The 12,393-nt window shown below is 41.2% G+C and overlaps 1 protein-coding gene across 1 annotated transcript in view; it reads left to right on the top strand.

Annotated features, from left to right (window-relative positions):
* The first annotated feature begins 295 nt into the window (after positions 1-295).
* LOC104616442 (olfactomedin-4-like) overlaps positions 296-12,393 on the top strand; it is a 22,428-nt gene continuing 10,330 nt past the window's right edge. Inside the window, exons 1-3 of the mRNA XM_010281454.1 lie at positions 296-376; positions 2,559-2,636; positions 6,421-6,573. Coding sequence (XP_010279756.1) covers positions 296-376; positions 2,559-2,636; positions 6,421-6,573 — 312 coding nt within the window. The remainder of the gene's footprint in view (positions 377-2,558; positions 2,637-6,420; positions 6,574-12,393) is intronic.

The raw sequence follows: 12,393 nt of genomic DNA, 5'->3' as shown, positions 1-12,393 counted from the left end.
GTCCTAGCAAATAAGAACCCAATGTCCTGCATAACCAAGATTAAGATTAGATACTGCACCATGTGGGAAAGCTTTCCTGTTAGGAAATTGGATGTATTTAATTTCTGATGGTAACTTGTATGTTCTTTGCACGTTAGTATTTGGCACCTATTATTATATGACATGATGACATCACTTCTCCAAAAACTTAAAAAAATATCATGCGAGTTCCTTAAGGTTTGGTTGGGGAAATCCCCAGACTTTACTATAAAAGATCTCCTTTGTCCCTTTGCGGTCACGTCTGCTGGTTGAGAAGATGAAGCACACAGATGTGGCTGTGCTGCTCCTCATGCAAAGCATGATTGCTCTGGCTGGAACAATGGCAACAACAGAAGGGGTAAGATGGGGTATCACAACCTGAGCTTTGGGGCCTTCTTGTCTTCTCAGGTAATTTAGATTGCTGAAAAATCTTTTAAGGTTACTGGAAAATTATTAGGTAAATGTTGAGATCTCTGCAAGGAGAAATTTTAAAATATTCCTCCATCGTCCCCCAAATTAGTGTATAGGGACTGGGTAATAAATGTAAAAGTGAGACACAGGTTTAAAATCAGAGCCAAATTCTGCCTTTGGTTAGATGAGTGTAACTCCCAGGGAGAATCTGAGTGGATATTAAATGCTCTGTGTAGCTTCTAATTAATTAGCAAGGGCTTATAGCAGCAAAGGATCCACATCTTTGATGTGGAAGGAATGAGAGGTGGGGGCTTTCCCAGTTGCAGGATTGCTGTTATACTCTGTGACCAGGCACATGAAAGCCATGCTGGGTGGTTGTTGTGGAGTGCTCTCCCTCTTCCCTATTAAACTGTGCAAGAGAGAAATTAAAATCAAACTATCAATCAACCCTCCCCCCCAACAAAACCAAACCTAACAAATCCAGGGAGGAGGGGAGGAGAGAAAACTTTGAAAAAACTTTAAAAATTAAAAAATTATATTTGTGAAAGATTTGTTTTGATTTTGCACTTCTTCATTTTTTAAAAATTTAGAACAGGGGTTAAATTATCAGAAGAAAAAGTTTGTGAATAGCTTAAAAGCTCTTTCAAATGAAACAAAACATTTTGGTTTTGTTTGACCCAAAGTGTCTGCCTTTCAGTATTTTTTTAGTTAAAATTTGGAAAAAAACCCATTTTAGTTCCCAATGACTCTTTCTGATTTGTCTGGTTTAGTCACCAACCAGAAAAATCCTGTGTGCCTCTAGTTATAGTTTTTGACGTTTGGGAGCACTGTGGGTGCAGGCAGTGAAGTCAGCAGCTCCTGGCAAGGTGCATTTATCCGCTCAAGAAATAGAAAGTTGCAAAAGTTAAGATGGAGGTGTAAATATACGTTGATAAGCTGAGGGTAGAAAGCTTAATATGGGAGACATTTCTCCTCAGTCTGCTTAGCTTTAAGCTAGTCCCCAGTCTGTGTAATTTACACAATTTGTAATGCTCTCTGACCTACCACTGTTAACTGCCACTAGCTGTCCCCCCCGCCCCAGGCTCGGTGTAATCATACGAGCACACAAATGCTTGTTCAAATGGGTTTATTTGACAAACTGTCCCACAAAAACTTGTTTATGTTGTGCCCTTAAATAGACCTGCCCTTTGCTGGCCATTTGGATTTCCCCACCATTCCCTGGCTTGGGAATGGGGCTTTGGCTGGGATTTGGGAAGCGCAGAAGGTAGGTGTCCTGTTGCAGGGGAAGCCCGTTTGATGCTCCATCTGTCACACCATTTGACATTGAGGGTGCCTTGCTGCAGTTCCCAGTTTGCCACACATTTTGGTGAGACCCCGCTACAGGTGACAGTGTGCCGCACCGTGGCGATGCACCGTGCTCTGCGCACTGTGTGGGGACACTGTAGACCTTTGGGGACACACAGTACAGTGCCAGGGTGACAGCCTCTCTCCTTGCTGTGACAGGAAGGCAAGTGCCAGCCACAGATGAAAGTTAAAGGGGATGTATATAGTCTTACTACATAAAAGACTTCCAAAGTGGACCCGGTTGTATTCTTGGCAGTGTGGTGGCTTCCCCTGGTGCTCCCTCTCCGTGGTGGGATGGTGCCTCCTCCGTGGTGCTAGTAGCAGAGAGGGATGCATGCCCCAGCCATCACAGCTTGCAGCCTGACAGCTTGGCATGCCGAGAGGAGCAGCGAGGAGCAGACGTCCCTGCCGAGAGGGCAGTAGCTTCCAGATTTCGGGCAGGGGGGGCACAGTACTGTCATCTTAGACTGCCATGCAATCTGCCAGGGCTGCCCGTCAGAGCCCCAGCTCACACCTCCCAGGCAGGCTGAGCATCCCCTGCCTTGGACTGGTCACACAGAGCCTTTCTGCAAGAAGAGATGTCTATGAAGTGACACTGTGCTCGGGGAAACATTAGTCACCTCAGCAGCAGATCAGAAAAACCAATTAATTTTACAGTTGTTGGGGGTGGCTCCCATAAAAAAGTCAAAGTGCTTTGGAGCTGCAGGGTGGGGGCTAGCTGGTGGGGAAGTGACAGTGCCATATGCAGGAATTCACACTGAAAAAGGCTTTCATTTGCTTTTTAGACCCCTCATCTCAATACGACACTTCTGTATCTGACTCAACCTAGCAAGACAACTAGCGACCTGCACACTCCCCCAGAGGTATGACCATTGCTGTTCTTCAGTGAAGTCCAGAAAAAAAATCACAATTAGGAACTTGTGTTTAAATGCTACACAGTCATTCAGAGTTTTAACCTTGATACACTTTCACCAGCTAGGCTGCCCAGGAAAAGGTGTTTAAGTGTCGTTTATCCAGGATTTTAGGCAGTAGCAAATTCCCAAAATCATCAGTGCTGCTGTCATGTCATTCAATGCCTTAAGTCACACCCAAAGCTCTGTCATTGCCCTTGTGAGTACTGAATTGGACCCCAGATATGAAACAGCTGGGGCCATGGGGGTTTGGTGGCAATGTACCAAACAGTTTGGTGGTTACAGCCTCCCCGGAGGAAGACGATGACTTCTTTTCAACTCTGTCTTCCCATGTAAATCAGAACAGAGCCTTGAAATTGTCTTCTGAGAAGTGCCCACTTGTCGTTGCTGGGGGTGAGAAAACCTTGATTCTTCCTGTTCTACTTAGCTCAAATTTTATTCAACTGTTTGCTGATAGAGGCACTTGAATCTGATTTCCATGCCTTCCTGTACGGTGCTCAAGTCCATGGTCTGAAGATTTCAGGATTTGCTTGCTTTCCCTCTCTCTGTCAGTGACTGCTTAATAATATGTTTGCTTTGGAGCAGGTTCAATGGGACACACTTGCACACTGAATGGTCCTGCAACCTAGTATCAAGAACAGGATTTGTCCAAAGCACAGCTCCAGATCAGGTCAGAGGTGGCAGAGAGCTCAATGACAGGTCTTTGTTGTCCAGGCTAGCTAGTGTGGCACCAGGGAAGTGTGGAGGGACCTCTTCTGAGACTGAAGTCTCTGGCTCCAGTAGAGGGTTTAGAAAGTCAAATGGGGTTAGGAGTCTCAGCAGCAGGAGCCAAACTTCATCCATTTCCTTGCCCAGCTGAGGTGGCCTCTGTCCCTTCTGTGGATCCAATTCTTTGCCTTAGGAAGAGCAAGTAGCTAATTCAGAGTTGTGAATGCTACTGGGCTACAGTGTAGCTGCAAATTAAGCACTGAAATGTCTAGGCTGTTTTGAGGATGTAACCCTAAGTCCACATTTAGGCAGCTGAATAAATTTCCTGGTTTTCAGAAAATCAAGTACCTGCTGACTCCTACTCCCTTTCTTAAACTGAAGGGATGTGGAAAAGGTACATTTTTTATAGCTTAAAATATGTATATGTAACAGCTTAATTTTACAGAGTAAAATGTTGTTGTCAAGTCCTTGTTGTAGGCCTGGACAATTTGCCCTTTTTTTAAACATTCAGTGTAAATTATTAAACTTTAAAAACCATACAACTCCATCAAAAGTAACAGCCTATCCAGTACATTTTTCTACAGGATGAGGGAAGGCATTTTTGTTATATGGTTATCATTTGACTGGTATTATATTTTGATTGAAGCACTTACTGACCCAAGGGGTTTTTAACTAAACAATGCTTCTTGGTCTCGTGAGCATCATGATCTCAATATTTGTAATATTTGTAATTTCTTTCAATGGAAGAATGAAAGCAGTTCTGTCTGCCCAGGCTGTCTTCTCCTTTGGGGAAATGGTCTCTTGGCTTGGATATAAGTTGCAGTTACTGCAGCGAAGCCCTGACTTCAATTCAAGGCTCTCTGATAACACAAATGTTAAAATATAATGATTGTTTTTCATAGGGAGTTTAAATGCACAAGTTGGAGTTTTTTTGGGAGGTCATCTGAATACATTTTTAGGGAGTTTAAATGCACAAGTTGGAGTTTTTGGGAGGTCATCTGAATACATTTATGAACGGTTTATTTAGCACATGGAATAAGCATGGTACCTCTAGGTAAACTGATGGCTGTATATAGTCAGGACTGTAGTTTATAGCAGAGTACACAATGTGTCATTTGCACTACACTATATATGGAAACATACATATATGTATTGTACATACTATGCTATACTATGTATAGTATACTATTTCTTAATATATATACACCCATATATATTTGTGTTGTACACAGAAGGGATAGAACGCAATGCCTTCTACACATGCCAGTGTACAACTGCCTGATAGAAAGTCCCGTGTGCTTACTAAGCCACATTTATGTCTTCTTTTCGTTTTTTCCCCATCTGTTTCTTTTGTTATTGATGAGCAACTTTCCACCCCAGTCATGCCCATATGCAGAGGACTCAGAGATGCAGAAGCATCTAAGTGACTTAGGAACCTATTTTTCATAGTGGCTTAGGTACTGATAGCCTATCTTCAAAAGTTCTTGGAAACTTAGAAATAGTTTGCAGTATGTTCTCAGCAGGATATTCAGAAGTGCTTTGGTAACCTTCCTGGCAGGGAAATAAGTGGAAGTTATGTGCTGGTGCATTCTGGAATGCCATGAGTTACTTTTCTGCTTCCTTTCATGTTGAATGTCTTCAGCAGTCTGGCTCTGAGTGAAGTTTTAAGGCCCATGGTACTTGAATAGCACAGATAAAATGCCTTTTCATGCTCTTTCAAAATGAGATGCGTGCTGTTTGTTATGGCTGCAGTAAAGGGGTTGCCAGAAGTGTGAACTGGCATCGCTCCTGCACTCTCCTGTTCTCTTCTTGGGCTCATGGATCAACACAGCTTTGCTACTGGCCATCACTCCATGTTCTGGGCTGGTTTGGTGGTGAGGAAGTTAGTCAAAATCACTGTGAAAAAGCAAAGGAAGAAGTGCTGAAATGTCAGCTTTCAGTCGATAGTTTTGTTGTTTGCTTGTTTATTTTTAAGAGGGAGAGAGAAAGAGAAAACACAGGAATAACTGGGATTTCTGCAAGTGTATTTAAAGAGCAAACCTGTAGTTTTAAAATATGCAGCCTCATTGAAGTGTGTGCTGGAATATATTAAAGTAACATAAAATATCTTTATTAATAAATTTGTGATAGGTTTATGAACTGGGAAATGTTTTGTGTACAAACAAAAAAGAACTGCTTCAAACATACTCAAGTGTTCAACCCAGTGTTTATAGGAAATGATGTGCTTTGGCTGTAAATTACAGCACGATCCTGAATTGCCAGCCCTGACCTTTCCATACACCATACACATGGCTCCAGTGGTCATGCTTTGAACATGCAGACAGCCAGGAGAAGGCAATTCATGCTAATGGCATGGGCAATAGCTTTGCAAGCTCTCCACAAACGTGGATGAGCAGGCTGTGACGTGTGGGTGTTACGTGCGATGTTTTGTAGCAAAATAAGTATCTCTACCTTAGGCTAAGCCTGCATGTTTAATTTGTCACCTTTCACTGGTGTATAATTAAATGCATATGTCTTTGCTAGGCCTGCTGAGAAACTTCAAGTGAAACATTTTTCTTTCCAAAACTTTCCCTGTTACTGGTTCTATTTTGGTGCTTTCATCTCTATGGATGGAAACAATATAGATCTGATCAATTCAATCCATATTAACAGAACAATAACTGTAAGTCCTGACTTACTAAGTTATTATTTTCCTGCTGTTTTGTGCTTTTCCATCTGCTGGAAAAGTTATTTCATTATCTTAGGAACATTGTCCATAAGATTGGGAAATTAAGAACTATAATATGCCTCTGTTTTTCCAATGCTAAAATCTTTACAGCGATATTTAGCTGTTTTCAGAAAGATTTGCAAGGCTGAGTCATAAAAATTTCTAGATACTTTGAGTTCCTTGGAAGAAAAAGGTGAAAGATGTCTAGTAACGAAGTTGTTGATCTCATGATTGTCACAGCTCATATTCTTGTCCGGCATTTAGCTACTAATTCCAGAGAAGAATATTAACGCTTTTTTCTTTACCGTCTTGTTATTGCAGCTCTTTGCCAATGTGACCGGCTCTGTGGATGATGGGGGAACTTGCCAGTGTTCTGTATACTTGCCGGATACCACCTTTCCAGTGCAGAAGGCTGAGCAATTGGAAATTATAGCCGCAACACTCTCGGAGAAATTTGAGATAGAGCTTTCTCAAGTAAGGTGTTCTTTTCTTAGAAATATAACAGTTGTATCTTTGCTGAAAAATGGTTGCCTGTGAAGAAGTGCAGCAGTCAGCGCTTTTCTGTGACCTGTCTTTCAAACAGAGGGAAAGAAGGGTCTGTAAGAACAAGGAGAAGGGTGACTAAATCTCAAATCTTTGACATTGTAGTGTGTCATACATTTGAATATCCTCAGGTCTCTTTTCTAGGCCTTTGAAGCTAGAGGCATATGGTATTTTTGGAAGAATGGTTATGTTTTTCCTCTTTTGGCTCAGTTTTATTGGTTTGTGATTGCTACACAGAGCTATAGGAATCCAAGCCTCCTGCTCTTTCATGTGTTATTATTTGTATCAAGCCAGCCACATTGTAAGACGGAAATGAAGGGAAAGAGGAGAAAGTCACCATGGCTCATAGTGAAGAAGTAGGTGAATTTTTGTCACTTCATTTCTTCTGCTCTCAAAGATTTAAAAAAAATATAAAAAAAGAATCAAATATCTTCCTTGTCAACATCTGAAGCTGTGGCAGTGAGACTGCTGAATTATGCATTGTTATTGAAGACAAACACACCTTACATTACTTTGGCTGCTTGTTGCATGAATTCAAATCCATTTTTTCAGGAACTTGGGCAAATGTACACATGCTGCAGTGCACTGAGTGAAGCTGCTTGTGAAGACAGAAATTTGTCTTTGACTTTTGATTGTGGATAAATATTCAAGATTCAGATTGGATGACCAGCAAAAAGTGAACCAAGCATCTTAAGAAATGGAGTGTCCTTGAATTAATCAGCAGAAAAGGCACAGCATTAAATTATAAATTCTAACCATAAATATTCATAACCCTCCTCTGGTGTAATCAAGAACAGATAAGAAGTTGTGCATAAAAAACACAACAACAGGCAGAGGATCCTGTGGTAAGATTTTTCAGTTTAAATCATTTGTTTTCAAAGAACTGGAGCTGACAATGAAACACATTCCGCTGTTAACAGAGATATGAAGGACAAGCTGACGGAAGTCCAACTGCCTCCAAGCACAGGAGTTACCTGATCCCTTGCAGCATGGAGGTGAAGCTCAGAATGAACGATCCATGAAAATTACTGAGATTTCAGGTGCCCATATTGTTCCCACTGTGGTCGGTGCCAGCATTTTAAGCTAATTGCACTGGGACAGGAGCAGGAGCATGATTCCCAGCCAGAAAGATGGTGTGATTCTTCAAGGTGTTTGTGTACCTCCTTTCCCAGTCACTTGCCCTGGTGTAACCAGTCTTTTACCAGTACTTTCCCCAGAACGGTGCACGTTTCCTTTGGGATGTGTGACTTATCTGCTAGTGCCATGCAGATCTGCAGAGCATCTCAAATGCTGCTTGACCTCTCTGTGCGGACAACCTCAGATCTCCACTGAGTTCAGACATCTTGCTCATATAAAGACACGGGTTACTATAGGTATCTAAAATTAGGTGTCCACATTTATATCTGAAACCCACCTCTACAGTCGGGGCAAGCTGAATCCCCACCGTGGACTTTAATGTCTAGGTTGCCAGCTGATGTCAACTGCTGTAACTGTGTTGTCATCCTTAGGTGCCCACAAGTGTACCGCAATGTAGACACTGACCTTGGCTTTCAATTCTTGCTGCAGACAGTGAAAAAGTTTGACCTAACTCAGGCTTCACTGAATTTCATCCTGTCGAGACGAATCAGCCAAGCAGTGTTACAATGCATCTAGTTAGATAAAGTGTGACATATACTTTGGTGTGATCAAAGCAAAGAGGCACTTTGGGTCAGAAATGAAAACGAACAGATTACATTTTGGTGTAACTCTGTGTGTGTAAGATTTTTCAGCTACGATACTGTTTCTGTAGAAAGAAGAAAGCTGTCGAACAATGCCCTATTGGTATCTGAAATTAAGTAATCTGTGATCTTTTGATGCGTGAGTCTCCATGGTTAAAATTCTTCACTTTTCCATTTGTGGAAAAAACCCTCCTTATACAATCCTGCACACTAATTTGCCTGTGATAATACTCATGGAAAGAAGGAAATAATGAAATGGAGGAAAGCCCAGTTCTCATTATTGATTGATCATTATTAGAAATGATCCTGAGCAAAATCCTGGATAATTATGCTCAAACATAACCTAGTCTCACCGCAGGGATGGGAATTTCTAGAGTGCTTGCTTTTTTGACTCTGAGAACCCATGCTTTATTTGCTCTTCTAAAACACCCTTTGAAACTTATGGGAGCTTTTCCTGGGTAAAAGCTGCAGGATTGGACCCTCTTAAGGATGCTTCCCATGTGCTAGAAGTTCCAGATAAACAACCTGATTGAATCGTTAACCTTTTGCCTGATTGTAGGCTAATTCAAAAAACAAGGGGGTCCTTTTATAGAATCAGCAGGCAAGGAAGCTCACAGATAAAGAGATGCTCTCATGTGCCAAATGAGTACAAACCGTAGGCTGAAAATACCAGACTAATTTTTCCTCTGTCACATCAACCTTTGCCAGCATAATTATGATTACAGAAGAAAATTAACCTTTCAAAGCAAAGCAGGAATTGGCTGTTCCTCTCAATAAGAAAGGGGAGAGGACACCTCTGTAACAGGGATGGATCAGCACATGCTCCCAAGGAGAGAAAGTGCCTTTCAGAACTTGGCTCACAACAGCCACAACGTCCTCATGTAACAAAAATAGGAGAAAAAAAGCATGCCTGCCCTCTGCCAGGAACAGCTCTTTTCAAAAGGGGTTAACCTGCAGTGGAATTCTCGGTGTCAGCTTGCAGACTGCTTGCCAACCCTGCTCCTTTTGGGTCTGCAGAGGTCAGGCCTGCCTGAAGCCAGTGTCCTGGGCTGAGTGACTTTGTAGAGTTTCTGGTTTTGTCATTTCTTTCTTATCTTCCCTCAGTCCTCCCACTTTTCTTTCTTTTACATCTTCATCTTGCACCTTTCTTCCCCCTTCTGTATACTCTCCAAATGCGTGCTGCAGAAGTGTCTGTTTGCATGCTGCAAAACCTGTGTTGATAAATACCAATTGCAGGTAAATGACACAGTAAATGAGCATTGCAGGTTTTTCCTGCCCTTTTCATTCCATGAGGGTGACAATGTTTGGAAAGGAGGAAAAACTGAAACTGAGGAATTTTTTTCCTACATATGCCTCACATGGCTCCATTCTCTTCCTGTAAAGGGTTAATATAGGCCCTATGGACTCATCATACCCTACTTTAGGCTTTTACGACAAATGTGGCAGCAATCAGTGCCTGTTATTGGTCTGTATTCCTAAGTACGGGATATGCACAGAATTTCTACACCAGCCTATGAGGAGACAACAACCAGTCCCTAGCAGGTAGATGCAGCAGGAGAGCAGGGATTACAAATTGCTTAAATCTATCTGCCAAGCAACAGAGCAACATCATGTTCCTTTTTCAGCTGGTACTTCTAAACTACAGAAACTTCTAAGCCAGATCTGAGCAGGCAGGAATGGCCACACAGGGTATTGCAATGCTTGACATATGTGCTGGATTTGTCTGCAAAAGCAGTATAGACCTGTTAGAGCAGCACTGCTGAGAAAATTATATTTGTCCCATAATTTGCCAGGGGAGCCATTAGCTTAAGTTCATTGTGATGCTGGTGTGGTCGTACAGAGCACTGCAGAGTGCTGGGGCTAGTTCAGGATCAACATGTATGGATATTTCTCAGCTATACTCCACTGGATGGTGTTGACATGTCCTTAAATGACCTAGATGGTTGACTGAGTGAAAACCCTCTGATGTGGGAGGAGAACTTCAGGTCTGTGTCCTGAAGCACTCCACAATCAGGGCTGAAATAACTATGTATGCCTTGTTCCAGCCCTCAGCATTTTGTCCAGGCTCTCAGAACCCTGGAGAAAACTCCAGATTCACATGTTTCTCACTAATGAGTAGCCATCACTAATTCCATCAGTCTGTTTCAATGGTTTGTAGATTTGGTGTGTATTGCATTATTATTATTATTATCATTACTATTATTATTATTATTATTATGAGAAAGGTTATGAATACCTAGATAGATTTCCAAATAACTCTATGACATACATAGCTTCACATAGCAGTGCAATTTTGTTCAGATATGGGCTTGCTTTATATTTCTCAGGCTACAATCATATATTCTTTTTTTGTCATGCAAACTCTAGACGCACAGTTTAAACACTGACCTTTGAAGATTTTTTCAGAAGATATTTTTGAGGATATCTTCCAACTCCAGACTGATTTTGGTGATCAATGAAAGTTGTGAGGTCCAACTACATCTGGCTTTTCCAAGAATGTTGTCTAGTTCTTCCCCCTATTCCCTCCTGAACAGATGACGGTGACAGCTAGGACAAGGCATCCCAGATGTCTCTGTTGCCAGCCAGTTACAAGGAACTAGGTCTAAGTCTTTATATGGTATTATTTTTTACTGCTTAATTGTAATAAATAGCTTAGTTTGAAGTTACCCTGGCTTGACCTAGGCCAGTTTATATCAGAGCAGTTTGAATTCTGACTGCACATGTTAAAAACGGAAGATCTGTTTCAAGCTCTGGTTTAAATACGTGGGATTGAGCAGCCTGTTTCTGGTGTATGTGATGTATGTGCATGCAGGGGTTTGCTAGTGGCTTCTTTCAGATTTATAGGGTAGTTGTGCCACTACTGAAAATTATACTTCTGAAAAGAGGGTCCTCCCACTTATAGTTCTCCTTAAACCCCATCACTGAATATCTTATGATCTTAAAGGATCTCTTTTGCCGTTCATGAATTTCCATGCCATGAGCTTCCATATCTCCTCTTTGGTATACAAGGGATTCAATCAATATTGAAAGAAATTATTTCGTAAGTGGTGTTTTTGGGATCCCTGTCCCAAGGGTTGCTGCCAGAACAGAAAAACAGGGTGTCCAAGGTCTTCACACCATAACAGAATTTTAGATGTCATTCCAGAGCCATTGGGAAAGATACTGACTTTCATTTTATGTTAAGATAATGAAGAAATGGTTGAGAGGATGTGGACCAAAAATCTTTCAGTCAAAGAAGTAATAGTTACCGAAATCATAGCGCTGTAGAGAAAGAGGGACTTATGTTACAACTACATCTGAGTATAAATATGGAGTTACTGGTGCAACAAACTAATTAAATTTATTCTGGCTTCTTACCTTTTGTGATATAACTATATTGATTTAAGGTAAAAGAGACATGACTTTTATGAAGTGTGTGGGAGAGATATTATGTATCATCTTCCCTGAAGTGTTACATTTCCAGGAACTAACATTTTCCAAGGAACGTCCCAAATCCATATAATATTCTTAACATTCTGCATCACAATGCTTGTTCTGTGACCTTTACCTCAGCAGATACATGTGTGATAATATATTTATGTGGACAACTGTTTAATGGTTCAAAGGCTGAAAAGGCTGCTATGATGTAAATTACTGTAGCTAAAACCTGCAATAAATTTTACACTTTCATTTAAACCAGATTTGATTTGTAACACTGTGTTTAAACATTCCCCCCCTCCGCCCAAAGACAAACCCCAAACCAGTTCTGCCAACTTTTGACACAATTCAAACGTACACAGGCTAAAATCCTATTTGGATTCAGAGTTAATAGGAAATGGATTTGAAAAACTTGAGAATCCTTTATTGCATTTTTCAGCCTCCTTGGGATGCTTTTGTGAGATAATACACTGCAGATTTCCTAATAAAATTTTCACCAATGTAAGTTCTTGGCATAGTGAGGATAAAATTAGCTCACAGAGACAATATTGTCAAAGAATTAAAAAAATGGAAGACTGCAAGTAAAATTCTGCCTTCAGTTATCCCCAGGCATTCC

The sequence above is a fragment of the Phaethon lepturus genome, unplaced genomic scaffold (genome assembly GCF_000687285.1).
Source record: "Phaethon lepturus isolate BGI_N335 unplaced genomic scaffold, ASM68728v1 scaffold9522, whole genome shotgun sequence".
Taxonomy (NCBI): domain Eukaryota; kingdom Metazoa; phylum Chordata; class Aves; order Phaethontiformes; family Phaethontidae; genus Phaethon; species Phaethon lepturus.
Note: the sequence above shows the minus strand (reverse complement) of the source record. Positions and strands in the feature narration are given on the sequence as shown.